Source organism: Dreissena polymorpha, chromosome 3 (assembly GCF_020536995.1).
Source record: "Dreissena polymorpha isolate Duluth1 chromosome 3, UMN_Dpol_1.0, whole genome shotgun sequence".
In the NCBI taxonomy this organism is placed as follows: Eukaryota; Metazoa; Mollusca; class Bivalvia; order Myida; family Dreissenidae; genus Dreissena; species Dreissena polymorpha.
The window spans coordinates 150,595,282-150,610,404 of NC_068357.1; the positions used below are offsets into that span (position 1 = coordinate 150,595,282).

General features: G+C 36.4%; 1 protein-coding gene and 1 long non-coding RNA gene across 6 annotated transcripts in view; one reads left to right on the top strand and one right to left on the bottom strand.

The window, feature by feature from the left end:
• Window positions 1–1,301: 1,301 nt before the first annotated feature.
• The window catches only part of LOC127871985 (zinc finger protein with KRAB and SCAN domains 5-like), an 87,735-nt gene continuing 73,913 nt past the window's right edge, over window positions 1,302–15,123 (bottom strand). Inside the window, exons 5-6 of one of the 5 annotated variants that reach the window (XM_052415328.1) lie at window positions 4,445–4,725; window positions 3,143–3,250 (exon numbers count right to left, since the gene is read on the bottom strand). In XM_052415328.1, the coding sequence (XP_052271288.1) occupies window positions 4,481–4,725 (245 nt within the window). In that variant the 3' untranslated portion in view covers window positions 3,143–3,250; window positions 4,445–4,480. Of the gene's footprint in view, window positions 3,251–4,170; window positions 4,726–9,833; window positions 10,484–12,298; window positions 14,536–15,123 lie in introns of those variants that run through there. The other 4 variants (XM_052415336.1, XM_052415326.1, XM_052415334.1 and 1 more) reach the window with 4 other exon arrangements.
• On the top strand, window positions 12,146–13,545 carry LOC127872015 (uncharacterized). Its single transcript, XR_008045677.1, has 2 exons — window positions 12,146–12,249; window positions 13,504–13,545. It is a non-coding gene; the product is annotated as an uncharacterized LOC127872015 (long non-coding RNA).

Sequence of the window (15,123 nt, forward strand, 5' to 3'; positions counted from 1 at the left end):
AGATACTCGAAGTTGATCTGTAAGTCATGTTAGTATCCTTACAAACATAAAGCAGGTCATTATATGCAAGCGTTTCGTAAAAGGTTCCGGAAAACTATTATTTCACCCAATGTCAGTAACTTTTCCTAAAATCAATGGACCGGAACGAAAATCTAACTTGATCTGAAGTCTTGCATATAGACTCAGAAGGGGTAATCACATGACAAACAAGATGGCGACGTCAAAGCCAAGAAAGGTATTTTTCACCGGTTTATATCCTTTATTACTTGTATTAATTGTTTAATTTTCCAGCCATATCAGCAAGAAAGTGTTTAGAGTTTATTTTGTATGAATATTCTCTCTTTACTCGCTATAAATTTCCTTAGCGGGAGCTGTAATTTTGTGACCCGCTAAGAAATGTTGCAGCGAGTAATTCGAGCTAAAGAGCGATATAGATACGATATAAACGTTTGTATATGCCACGCTATGGCTGGAATGTGAGCGGCATAGAAACAATTAAAAAAAGTAATACAGGATATAAAATGGCGAAAATACCTTTCTCGGCATGGACGTCACCACCATGTTGTTCAGAGATTACCCCCTCTGAGAGAATCACACTCACCAAATATTAAGTCAATATCTGCAAGCGGTAGGGAAAAAACTTCGGCAATGGAATGCCGGACGGACAGATGGACGGGCAGTCAGACTGCCGTATTCGATCCTGTCGGGGCATACAAAATGATTGGCAGTATTTGTAATAAAGTTTTTAGCAGAGACGATATATACCATTGTGAAATCTCCACTATTTCATTGGGATTAATTAAGCTGGTCCCAACTTGTTTTAACAAATAATAGTCTTCGTTGGGCGTGTTCATTCTCGGGACAGGGTCTCCGATAAGATTGAAAACTACGTTCGCAATCATTTAATGCATGTGGATGTATTGAATGCAGCAAAGAATTGTTCAGAAAACAAATCCGCGACATTAGTCATAAATCTTTGTTATAATTGACGATCTTTTTACACAACAAAAACCAATTAACATCAAATCCAGGTCATAAATCTTGGTTTTTATTTACGATCTTTTTCCACCAAGAACCAAAAAACATCAACGCCATGCACCTTTTTAAAAGACTTTTCTTGTTCATAGTTAAAATAAAGTTTAAAACGTGTTTATATATATATATATCTTTGTTTGATATATTTAGCATTATTCCATTCACATCAACGTTGATTCATGTAATCTTTGTTTTATCGAATGACAAATTCAGATAAAGACAACACAAGTCATAAGTTCACGAAATAAAACGTTTATTGATGCACTATATTTCCGCACTTTTTATTTATCTCATAGTAATTCAAGAGTCCCATTATGTAAAAAAAATCAACTAAAAAGTAATTATACAAGCTTATTGAAATGCACGAAGGCCCTTTACTTTTTAATTTCAATGGTTAAATACTAAATTTTACTTTTTTTAGGAAACTCCTAACTGTGCATGTCATAATAATATCTATAATAGTAAATGAGAACTGATCCAGAAAAAAGTATAACAATTAACATAACAATTGTACGATGACAACACAGTATGTAAAAGTAATTTAAAACGATGCGAGCTTCAAAATAATGTAGAAAGGACTAACCGTTTTATGTCAAATACAATCTAATACATGTTATAGAATTATGCCCAATACGTAAACAACAAATGTGAATGTACGAATGACAATAACTGCAGAATTGTGCAGTGCACGGTAACATTTCTAAAACATTAATCAGAACACGTAACGTTTGACATCAAAATAAAGTTGCGAGCGTTTATTATCAAACAATTACAAAACATGTGAATTGTCTCCGATGTCTGCGAGAAACAACGAGAGCGCCGATGGCGTTAAAAGCATAGGTGGAAGATACAGGGAAGTTGCTGCTTAAGTAAATGTTAAGGGAACAGTTGACTGAATGAAAAACTAAAAGGCTATCAAGAAGAAAAGGTTATTTTTAAGATTAAGTACAAATAATGAAACAGGAAGTGAGGAAATATTGCAAATCTTCCTATAACAATCGGAATATCAGGAACACGTATTAAGTGAGCTTGGTATTTTGCGAGAAAGTAAATGCCCGGATGTAAATGTTATTTTTGGCTGGACGTTTATTTCTGTTGTTGTTTTACACTTGCGATCATGGTGAATCAGCTACTCAGTTACAAAATGGCGTCACGTGGTATAATGTAGTTCGATATCGCCATCCGCGAATTTCTCAAATCAATAATTTCAAACAATTACCGACTATTTAAATAGATAATCTTTCCATTTACATCAGTGTTTGAAACGCTTTTGAAAAATAATTACCCAAGCCTTTCAAAATTTAAGCACGGACAGATCTGTATCGAACTATTCTTTTCACAAATGAAAAAAGACGCTACCCTAGTCGTCTGCGTCAAGAATTTGTCGTAAAAATTGTGGTAAGCGTTAGATGCAGACGTGCACAACAGATTTAGTTCTGAATACAGATTTCTGAATGCAGATTTTTATAGAAACTCCTCACAGCAGTTACTTCCCTTGCTTCGCCCGGTCAGTAACTTCTAGTATAAGGGTGACCACTGCGTAGGAGATTGAGATTTATAGTGCAGATAAAATTGTTTTACGAACGAAATTTGTTTTAGGTTATAAGAAGATTTTTTTTACATAAAACGGTCTTAGAAAAATTCACTAAAAACGGTGTCAGCAATATTCTTGGAAGAAAACGTTAGAAAAATGTTTCCAAATAAAAAATTGTAGAATTACCATATACTATATTAAATAGAAATTTCGTCTGATTTTTGATCAGGTAAGGCTTCATAATGGTCAACCGTATCATGTGCATTTTCGAAATGTAGTATATACCTTAAGCATAGGTGCGTTGCACCTATGCTAAAAACTATACACGATCCGTTCGACCATGCTTATATACGAAATTTTAGGTAAGGGTCGGCTGCATTATGATCATCAATGATGTCTTGTGACTCGTAGTACAGAACTAGTGGTCAATCTGGTACCAACTGATCAATTATACAACTCTAGGACCACGTTGTCATCACTGCCAAACGATTCATATCCGATCACTTATGTGCGTCACCATGTGCGACTTCAGGTGGTAATTCCGGACGAAGCGTTTCCCACACACTGCGCATGCCTACGGCCTCTCCCCTGTGTGAATGCGCACGTGCTGACGCAGGTGACCGCTGCAGGTGAACTTGGTCGGACAGAGCATGCATGTGTACTTCTTCCGGTCCGCAAGATCTAAAGAAAAGGATAATCAATATTTGACCATTGAAATGAAATATGGGAAATATTTTTAGTTACTACGGAAAACAACTAAACCATTATATTGCTTTTAAATGTTCAAGGACAGCGTTATGAGACTGTAGCACAAGTATGTAATATATACTCGTATTTCTGCTTTGCTTGTTACCGGTATATTGATATTGTGGCTGATCAACAACATGTCATCACATGATATAACAATACAAAAAGTGTTGTTGTATCTACGAAGTAACACTAAAACTACGAATGCTGCTTCCTTTTATAATAAAGTGCAACATGATGACACAGCTAGTGTTGAGTCTTTATAGTTCAAGGCATTTGCATTGTTTCATTTCACAAAGTTCTGACTTTCTGTCGACGAATCAAGTGCCTTTTATTGCGCCGAAAAGCATGAGGATAAAGAAGTGGTAGACATTATTCCGTCCATACGTGCGTGCGTCTGTGCTTCCGTTTGTCACACTACTCTCTGCTCTAATCCTTATACATTGTGCATTCAATTTTCGTCAAACTTGTTCGGGATAACTAGAAGTGCTACAAAGCATTTGTGAGGAAACAGTATTACTGAACATTTACCATAGTCCAATATAGCCATTATATGTATCTTTTGACGATTTGAAAACCTAAAAATTATAAAGCGTTGCAACGCGAAACGATTGAATAATTTGGATAGTTCTGTTGTTGTCGTTTAAATTTACGAAAGTACGAAGATTGCTTATATAAGGTATAAAATACTTGTGTACAGCCGGCGGAATAGCCGAGAGGGCTTATGCGTTTTTACTTCAGACTAATTCCAGGACTCCGGGGGTCACTGGTTCGAGCCCTGGTTCCGGCTACTTTTTTTCCTTTTTAAAATTTTATTCTTGATTTTTAATGGAGCTTTTAAAATCTAATGTTTACATTTATCAATATAAAGCATTTAATGCAAAATATGCCAAAATCTGTGAAAAGGCCCCTTTAACTGTTTACGTTCGTTTAGAATACAATGTACATGTAATACACATTCTTACGAAGAATAACAATGTTATCCGTTTTAAAATGAACATTTGTTCCAAGCAGCGACTCATTTCTCAGTACAATTTAATAGCAAGTGTAACAATCAGTGCCTAACAATCAGTATAGCTTATTAGCAAACATTTGTAGGAAACAATGTTTCCCTTTTGGAGTAAATACCATTTCAATTTCGCGCATTATTCAAGTAGGTAAGTTTCAGGGGACGTCACTCTCTTGCGGATGTTTCACGTTTAGATGACGGACCATGTGACTCTTCAAGTGATACTTGCGCACAAAGCGTTTGTCGCACACGTGACACGCGAAGGGTTTTTCCCCGGTGTGAATGCGCAAGTGCGTGTGAAGATTCGACATCCGGTCAAACTGGCTCGGACACAGCGGGCATTTGTGCGTTCTTTTGTCCATTCGTTGCGTCCATGTTGCCTGATTATAAGGGTCCTCACCTGAAAATAAAAATAATTCGAATATGTGAATACAAACTGCCTAAAATGCATTGCTTAATACTCGTGGATTCAGGACGATTATTTGAAAGCTCGTGGATTGCAAACGCATACTTGAATGCTGTAGTCAATTCTATTCATAAACGTGTGACGTAAACGTCTCATCACTACGCTGAGATCTACACTAGAATTGGATTACTAAAGCAAACTTTTGCGAAATATGCATACTCTAAGATAAAGATAGTTCACGGAATAAAATAATCCTTAAAATAGCAAACGTTACTGAAGTATTGAAAAGCCATTTATAAACTTGATAAAAATCCCATTATATTAAATTTAACATTTAAAATTATTGTGTTTATACATGTTCGTTTAATTAAATGAGGTGTCATGAACTTTGTACTTTCTATTCGAATACGTATAGAAGCATTCACATTTAAGATGAATACTTTGTTTATTCATCGAACCTGGAGGATTAGCCATTTAAAACTGAAATGATGTACATAATGAATGCATGTACAAAGTATGTCCGACATTATTGCGACTTTCGCACATAGTAAGTACAGGCGTCGCATACATAAGTTTTCAAAAAATAGTTTTCTTCCTATCATGAACAGCGCAGAATCACAGAGGCTACTAATGAAAGCGAACTATGGATACAATCATCTGAAATACTGAAAAGCCGTTATTTCAAACAAGCAAGGTCATATTGTTGGATCTTTTGCATGGGTGTTGCGCCAGGAAATGTTAATCGAGGATTTTTCAACCCTTTCACCAGATATATGCTATTATGTGGATATTGAGATGATCATCAGATATATGCCTTTATGCGGGTATTGAGATGCTTTACTACTTGTTTAATATTTACATTCCGAATGTTTTTATTTCAAAAGGAAGGGGATGTATTCCTAAAGATGTTGTATAATTTTTAGTTGTGAGCGTGAGCGTCAGCTCACAACTAATGTATGTAGAGGCAATTTTGCAAGTCGGTCTGCTGTCAGCTACGCTAGGAACGATAACTGCAAGTCAGTCTCGTGTTAGCTACGCTAGGAACGATAACCACTGCCTGTCTGCACTACCTGCAGTAAAGTTATGCAGACGATGAATGCTAGGAGCGTCTGCTCTAACCACCGCATCTGCCTGTTTATAGTTCACCACAAGAACACTGCCTTGTGTGTATGTAATCAATAGTGTTTAAAAGTTTGTAAGACGACATTAGCCAGTCTAGTGTTTATCATTGAAATCTGTACATATTATCTGCTTGCAGGGATAATGGGGCTTAATGCATGTCAAATAAGATTTTCCTGTACACACAATGCGCCCATGCTAATCAAGGACGACACTTTCTGATTGTATGGTGTTTTTCGTTTAAAGATTCTCTGGCACTGGGATGACAATTAATGCATAAGCATTAAGCCCTGTTTTCCCAAAATGAAGCTTAAAAAATTATATTTTGTATTAATGATTTGGAAAAAAAAACATATCGACCTATGCTTTAAGACACACTCTTTATAAATTTGAATGGGTTGTGTTCACTTTAAACTTGCTATATAAAAAGCTTTTACATAATTTTCAAAAACTGAGTTGCGTCTAAGATTATACAACAGCGATTATTATCACTTTTACGCTGAATTATACAGATAGGTCGATAATAAACTACTTGTTTTTACTAACCTTTCAAAACATTGTATTTCAAAAGAAAAAGGGATTCATACATAAAGATGTTTATTTTCATAATCATCTTTTCCGCCAAAAACAAAACCATGTAGAAACAAAACAACATAACAAAAAAAAGCAATAATTGGTTCACGTACTTAATAAAATTACTTAGAACATACTACATGTATTTCGGATTTGAATTTCTAGGAATGTCCAGATTCAACATGTAAAACTAGTTATTTCCTTTAATGGTTTAGTTTTGGTTTATTTTATTGTTACATGTTAAAGAACCGTCAAACTATGATATTTATTCAAACCATGTGTTTATTATTATTTCCACAAAAGTTTGCATTTTAGTCGGCGAAATTGTGTTTTTTTTTTAAAAAAAAAAATCACAGACTTAAACTTGGCAACAGCACTGTCACAATAATCATTATAACCATGTTTAACCCTTTCCCACACAGAGGCAAAGTGAAAATGGCTATGTGCAAACAGCATAAAACCAGAACGTCCTGCGAGTAACTCGCAGTCTGTTCAGGTTTTATGCTGTTTGCTTCTCATCACAATCTAAGGTTTGGAAATGAAGCCTTTAAAACTTGAATTTAGTAAGAAAGGTCTTAAAGTCCCCGTTCGTGGTTGTTTTGCATATAAATCGAGAAATAAACTTCTACATAAATTCATTGAAATATATTTTTATCGAGGTTGACATCGCAAACCTGGTCAAAATCGGTTTTGAATCGATAAAATAATATATAAATTATCATACATACATGCAATAGGCGAAAACCATTGCAGCGTCGCGAGTTATGCAAATTATATCTATATTAAGCTTTCGGTAAACATTATTAGCATATGGAAGATACATACTTAGATTTAGCAAAAACGTAGCGTTGCAACTCAGTTTCCGTCTGTAACAGATGTATTTGCATTTGTTTTTGCCTTCTCTCCGCTAAATTCGCCCATATCCGCAATGTTGAATCTTTAGGTTTGAATTAACGTGTCGAATCATGAATACTAATTAGGTCGTGTTCGTACTTAATCGTACTCGACCCCAACATAAAAATCGCTATATTGTTTGTTTTCAACCGATTTAAACCGGATTTACAGTGATATCCTCAATAAAAACACGATTTCTTACGATTCTGCCCATATATATCTCCGCGAACGGGGACTTTAAATTAAATATAACTTTCTAAGGTACTACACATACGTGAAAATATGAAAATACGTCTTAACTGTGGTCTCTAGAGTGGTAACAAGTTTGTTCTTAATTTTGGCCTGGTGACCAATATTTGTATGCGCGTGACTCAGAGTCAACTACAGCCAAGGTATTGCAACAAGGGACATTCAGACCAAGTTTCATCAAGATTGAATAATAAATTTGGTCTCTAGAGTGTTAAAAAGGGTTTCCAAATATTTGACCTGGTGAATTATACCTTGTTTAAGGACGAACGTATTACAAATTAACATAAAAATGTCAATATACTCGTTCTGAGCAATTTTCTGATCTAAATATATTCACTCAATATAGACAAAAAAAAATAAGTTATTTTTCTTTTTGTTGACCATGTGATATTGTTGTTCGACGCACATGGCCTAGATTGAAATTTAAAATCAAGATAAATATTCTGAAAACGTTGTATCAAGTTTGAGTCATAAATATGGCCTGTAGGGAAGAAACAGGTTAGTTTTTCTAACATTTTACTGTGACCTAGTCTTTGGACACTTGCAACATAATCAAACTTGGCCTATATATTGTAAAGATAAACATTCTGTCTTAATACATTTCATCAACATTGGATGAAACATGTGGCGTTTAAAGTTGTAAAGAAACAACAAGTTTGACGAAGCAAAGTGCAAACCACCGGACACACATCTCACAACGCCGGCCATAGTGTGAGCACAATAGCTGACCTTTAGCACAGTTGAGCTAATAATAATAAAGTATTTTAAACACTTTGTAGCAATAATTAGCAATATACCTGTATTATATACAAAGTCTGAATGTCGTTCTTGTTTAGGGCAAATTGTTTTAATCAATTTTAGGTATTATAATTACTAAACATGATTCCATATGTTACATGCTTGTTCCGTAAAAAAAAGTGTCTTGCTTTCAAAAAATATCAATGTGTACAAGTCCCTTTAACTTTATATATGTTTCTGAATGTACATGTATTCAGGTGGTAACCTTAACTAATAACTATGAAGCAAAATTTAAAACAAATTGTAACGCAAAAAAAAAACACTAGAGGCCATGAAAGGCACAAAGTCGCTCACCTGAGATACAAAGATACTGACCTGTTCTGTGCATCCCAAGATGTCATTAGAATAAATGTTATGACCAACTTTCATGAAGAGTGAATAATTAATGTAACTTTTATAGTTCGAACAAGGTCTTACTATAGACCTATAAGGATAAATTCCCCGCTCCCTGGCGGCCACGTTTTTCAAAAGACCGGAACCATTTTCGAAACATCCAAGATATCATTAGAACGAAAGCTCTGACCAAGTTTCAGGAACATTGGACTATACATGTGACTTTTAGAGAATTAACTGTTTACTATAGCCATATAAGGAAAAATGCCCCGCCCCCTTTTCAACCAACCGGAACCATTTTCAAATTCTTACAAGATATCATTGGGAAAGCCATATAAGGACAAATGCCCCGCCCTCTGGTGCCCATGTTTTTCAACCAACCGGAACCATTTTTTAATTAGTCCAAGATATCATTGAGACAAATCTTCTGACCAAGTTTCATGATGATCGGAAAATTAATGTGGCCTCTCGAGTGTTAACAAGGTTTTACTATAGCCGTTTGAGGAAATATGCCCTGCCCCCTGGCGGTCATGTTTTTCAACGAACAGGAACCATTTTCGAACTCATCCAAGATATCATTGCTAAAAATCTTCTGTGCAAGTTTCATGAAAATTGGACAATACATGTGTCCTCTAGAGCATTAACAAGATTTTTCTATAGCCATATAAGTAATAATGCCCTGCCATATGGCGGCTATGTTTTTCAACCAACCGTAACCATTTTCGAACTTGTCCAAGTTATCATGGGCACAAATCTTCTGACCAAGTTGCATAATGATCGGACAATAAGTGTGGCCTCTAATTAAGTGTTAACAAGTTTTTACTTTATCCATATAAGGAAAATGCCCCGCTTCATGGCGGCCACGTTGATCAACCAACCGGAACCATTTTCGAAGTCATCCAAGATAGATTGTGTTACAAAGCTTCAGAACAAAGTTCATGAGGATCGAGCAATTAATGTGGCCTATAGGTGTTACCAAGGTTTTATTATAGCCATATAAGGAAAACTAATGCTCCGCTCCCTGGCGGCCATGTTTTTTAACCAACCGGTAACAGTTGCAAACTCGTCCAACATTTCATTGGCACAAATTTCCGACCGAATTTCATGAAGACCGAACAATAAATGTGGCCTCTAGAGTGTTAACAAGAAAAATGTTGACGCCGCACAACGAACGACGCACGACGGACAAATGGCGGTCACAAAAGCTCACCATCAGCACATTGTGCTTAGGTGTGCTAAAAATCAACATCTAACTGCAAAACATAAAGTGTTCATAACAATCTTAACAATAAAGTAAAGGCTAGCTGCTTAAAATGTACCACACTGTAGCTTGATAGCCCATCGAAGTTCAAACAACAAATTAATGTAGCAAAGTCTGTTCCATAAGAAAACAAAAGAACATGTTTATTACAGTCCATCACTCTGCCAAATGAGCTAGGCGTTCCAGCATGTGAGACATTCACATGGTAAAAAAACAATTTTAAAGCCTGGATGACTCAAGAGTATTGAGTTAACTTATACTTCTAGAGTTCTTGGGTGAAATTCTTGTTGCGGGCAATTTTTTTTTTATTGCAATTGCTGGTAGGATATCACATCTGGAGGTGCCTGATTTGATGACCCTTTAGGTGGTGTTTCAGTGTGAACCTCTGCTGACAGACTGCACACTGATAAGGTTTGTCCCCTGTATGTATCCTCATGTGCTGCTCCATATGGGAAGGCCTGCTAAACCGCCTCTGGCACACCTCACACGCGTACCGCATGTGTCCCTTGTTTGAGGAATTCATACCTGCCAAAGAAATATTACTTGTAACATATTTTAAACCTATTTATCAAAGCATCGTGTTTGCCACGTGATTACCCCCATCCGAGACTCACACACCAAAACAGGGGATAATCACGTGATAGTCAAGATCGCGATATCCATGCCGAGACAGTTAGTTTTCGCCATTTTATACCCTTTATTATTTCTCTTTAAATTTTAAATGACGCTTACTTTAAAGCCATATCAAAAAGTGTGATTAGAGTTTATTACATATTACAATTCGCTTTATATCTCGACTTTACTCGCAAATTTTCTTAGTGGGGCTGTAATTGGGTCATCCCGCAAAGAAATTTTGCAGCGAGTAAAGTCGAGATATAGAGAGAATATTAATACGAAATCAACGACTACCTTTCTTGCTGATATGGTTGGAACGTTTGCGGCATTCAAACAATCAATGCATGCAATAAAGGGTATAAAACGGCAAAAATACCTGCCTCGGTATGGACGTCGCCATCTTGACTATCTTGTGATCATCCCTTCTGAAAAATTAATATCAATATCTGCAAGCGAAAAAAAAAACGGAAATGCCGGACGGACTGTGGACAGTCAGACTGCTGTATTCGATCCTGCAGGGGGGACATAAAAACTGATTGGCAATATGTGTTGTGTAGTAAAGCAGAGACGATATACATCATTGGGAAATATCCACTATTTCTGTAGATGTGTTCCTGAAGCACATTACACACATTTGTGGTTCTGCAACTTCTACGAGTAAAAGTGTCGGTATCGGCTTTGTGCTTATAATAATTTGCGGTAATAAGGTCGAAATTTCATCGGCGATTACTTTAGTTTATATGTCAGTTCGTAAAAATTTATTTTGGTTTTCAAAGGGACGTTTAAAATATAAATTATTCATTTGCAAATTAACATCCCATTGAAACCAATTGTATACGATCAGCAAAAAACTGTATTGCACGATAACGTGTCGAGTCGCTGAACATATTTTGAATGTATATCTGAAGTGATCAACATGTTTATCTCACAACTCGTTTCACGAATACTAGTCTTCGTTTGAAGTGTACATGCTCGGGGTAGGGTCTCCGAAAAGATTGTAAACTACGTTCGCACTCATTTAATGTATGTGAATATACTGCAGCAAAGCATGGTTCAGAAAAACATCCGCGACATTAGCCATAAATCTTTGTTTTTATTGACAATCTTTTTCCACAACAAAAACCAATTAACATCAACGCCATGTCATGAATCTTTGTTTCTATTTGCCATCTTTTTCCACCACGAACCAATAAACATCAACGCCAGGCACCTTTTTAAAAGACATTTCTTGTTTATAGTTATAATAGAATTTAAAACGTGTTTATATCTATCTTTGTTTGATATATTTAGCATTATTCCATTGACATCAACTTTGATCCATGTAATCGTTGTTTTATCGAATGTCCATTACAGATAAATGAAACACGTACAAGTCATATTTGCACGAAATAAAACGTTTATTGATGCACTATATTTCCGCACTATTGATCTCATATTAATTCATTTATGCCTAGCATCTAGAAAAAAGGCCTTGACAAACAGCGAAGACCCAGATGCGGCGTCTCATCAGGGTCTGCGCTGTTTGCTTAAAGAAATTTCTGTAAGAAATATTCTAACAAGGGACTAAATTGTCACAAAACCAGGTTTTCATTGTGAAAAAAAAATCTGATAAAGGGAGAAAACTCAAACTGAACTTTTGAAATGAACAAAAAAAAATTAACCCCCTTTGTAAGTTTGTTTTAAAAAAAAATCTATTTTTAGTCATGGCGACCTTGACATTGGAGATATTGATGTGATTCTTTCGTGCGACACACCGTCCCATGATGGTGAACAAATGTGCCAAATGATTTTAAAATCTCACAATGAATGACATAGTTATGGCCACGACAAGCTCATTTATGGCCATTTTTGACCTTTGAACTCAAAGTGTGACCTTGACCTTGGAGATATCGACGTAATTATTTCGCGCGACACACCGTCCAATGATGGTGAACAAATGTGCCAAATGATTTTAAAATCTGACAATGAACGACATAGTTATGGCCCGGACAAGCTTGTTCCGCCAGCCAGCCCGCCAGCCAGCCAGCCAGCCAGCCAGCCCGCCCGCATTCGCCAATCTAATAACCAGTTTTTTCCTTCGGAAAACCTGGTTAAAAACCTGGTTAAATATAGAAATAAATATACTAGATATCCCTAATTTTGGAAATAAATTGATCCAATTTAGAAGGATGGGAGAGTCCACTCGGCATAAATGGGTTAATTCGAGAGTCTTATTATGAATAATTCAACTAAAAACGTAATCCTGCAAGCTTATTGAAATGCAAGGAGGCCTTTTATCCTGCAAGCTTATTGAAATGCAAGGAGGCCCTTTTATCCTGCAAGCTTATTGAAATGCAAAGAGGCCCTTTTATCCTGCAAGCTTATTGAAATGCAAGGAGGCCCTTTTATTCTGCAAGCTTATTGAAATGCAAGGAGGCCCTTTCATCCTGCAAGCTTATTGAAATGCAAGGAGGCCCTTTTAATCCTGCAAGCTTATTGAAATGCAAGTAGGTCCTTTCCTTTTAAATGGCCATTGTAAAGGGCGACATGTTACTGTTTTAAGGAAACTCAAGATAATATCTATTATAGTAAATGAGAAATCCGCCAGACAATAAAGGTATAACTAGCATAAACATTTTATGATAACACACAGTATGTAAAAGTAATTTAAAATCGACACGAGCGACAGAATAATGTAGAAAGGACTAACCCTTTTTTAATATTAAATGCACTCTTATAAATGTTATAGAATAATGCCCAATACTTTAACAACAACTGTGAATGTACGAATGACAATAACTGCAGAATTGTACAGTGCACGGTAACATTTGTAAACAAGGGACAAAATTGTCACAAAACCAGGTTTTCATTGTGAAAAAAAAATCTGATAAAGGGAGAAAACTCAAACTGAACTTTTGAAATGACCAAAAAAAAATAACCCCCTTTGTAAGTTTTTTTTTTTTTAAATCTATTTTTAGTCGTGGCGACCTTGACATTGGAGATATTGACGTGATTCTTTCGTGGGACACACCGTCCCATGATGGTGAACAAATGTGCCAAATGATTTTAAAATCTCACAATGAATGACATAGTTATGGCCAGGACAAGCTCATTTATGGCCATTTTTGACCTTTGAACTCAAAGTGTGACCTTGACCTTGGAGATATCGACGTAATTATTTCGCGCGACACACCGTCCAATGATGGTGAACAAATGTGCCAAATGATTTTAAAATCTGACGATGAACGACATAGTTATGGCTCGGACAAGCTCATTTATGGCCATTTTTGACCTTTGAACTCAAAGTGTGACCTTGACCTTGGAGATATCGACGTAATTATTTCGCGCGACACACCGTCCAATGATGGTGAACAAATGTGCCAAATGATTTTAAAATCTGACAATGAACGACATAGTTATGGCCCGGACAAGCTTATTCCGCCAGCCCGCCAGCCCGCCAGCCAGCCAGCCCGCCAGCCAGCCAGCCCGCCCGCATTCGCCAATCTAATAACCAGTTTTTTCCTTCGGAAAACCTGGTTAAAAATAAACAGAACACGTAACGTTTGACAGCAAAATGAAGTGTTGATAATCAAAAATTACAAAACATGTGAATTATGTTCCGATGTCTGCGTGAAACAAAAACTATAGTACGATCCGTTAGACCATGCTTATATACGCATAATGATCATCAATAATATCTTGTGACTCGTAGTACAGAACAAGTTGTCAATCTGGTAACACGTAATCAATTAAAACAACTCAAGACCCACGTGGTCATCACTGTCACGCGATTCACATTCGACCACTTATGTGCGTCACCATGTGCGATTTAAGATGGTAATTCCGGACGAAGCGTTTCCCACACACTGCGCATGCGAACGGCCTCTCCCCTGTGTGAATGCGCATGTGCTGACGCAGGTGACCGCTGCAGGTGAACTTGGTCGGACAGAGCATGCATGTGTACTTCTTCAGGTCCGCAAGATCTAGAGAAAAAGATAATTGATATTTGACCATTGATATGAAATATGGGAAATATTTTTAGGTACTACGGGAAACTAAACCATTATATTGCTTTTTAATGTTCAAGGACAGCGTTAGTAGACTGTAGCACAAGTATATATGTTCACATCTCTGCTTAGCTTGTTATATTGATAATATGGCTGATCAACAACATGTCATCACATGATATAACAATACAAAAAGTGTTGTTGTATCTACGAAGTTAAATTAAAACTACGAATGCTGCTTCATTTTATAATAATTTGCAACAAGATTACACAGCTAGTGTTTATATTTCAAAACATTTGCATTGTTTCATTTCACAAAGTTCTGACTTTCTGTCGACGTATCAAGTGCCTTTTATTGCGCCGAAAGGCATGAGGATAAAGAAGTGGTAGACATTAATCCGTCCATACGTGCGTGCGTCTGTGCTTCCGTTTGTCACACTACTCTTTGCTCACAACCTTATACACTGTGCATTCAATTTTCGTCAAACTCTCCAAGTGCTACAATCCCTATTTATAATGATTTATTTTCCTTTGTTAAATAATACAATACCAAGTCCTTGTTAT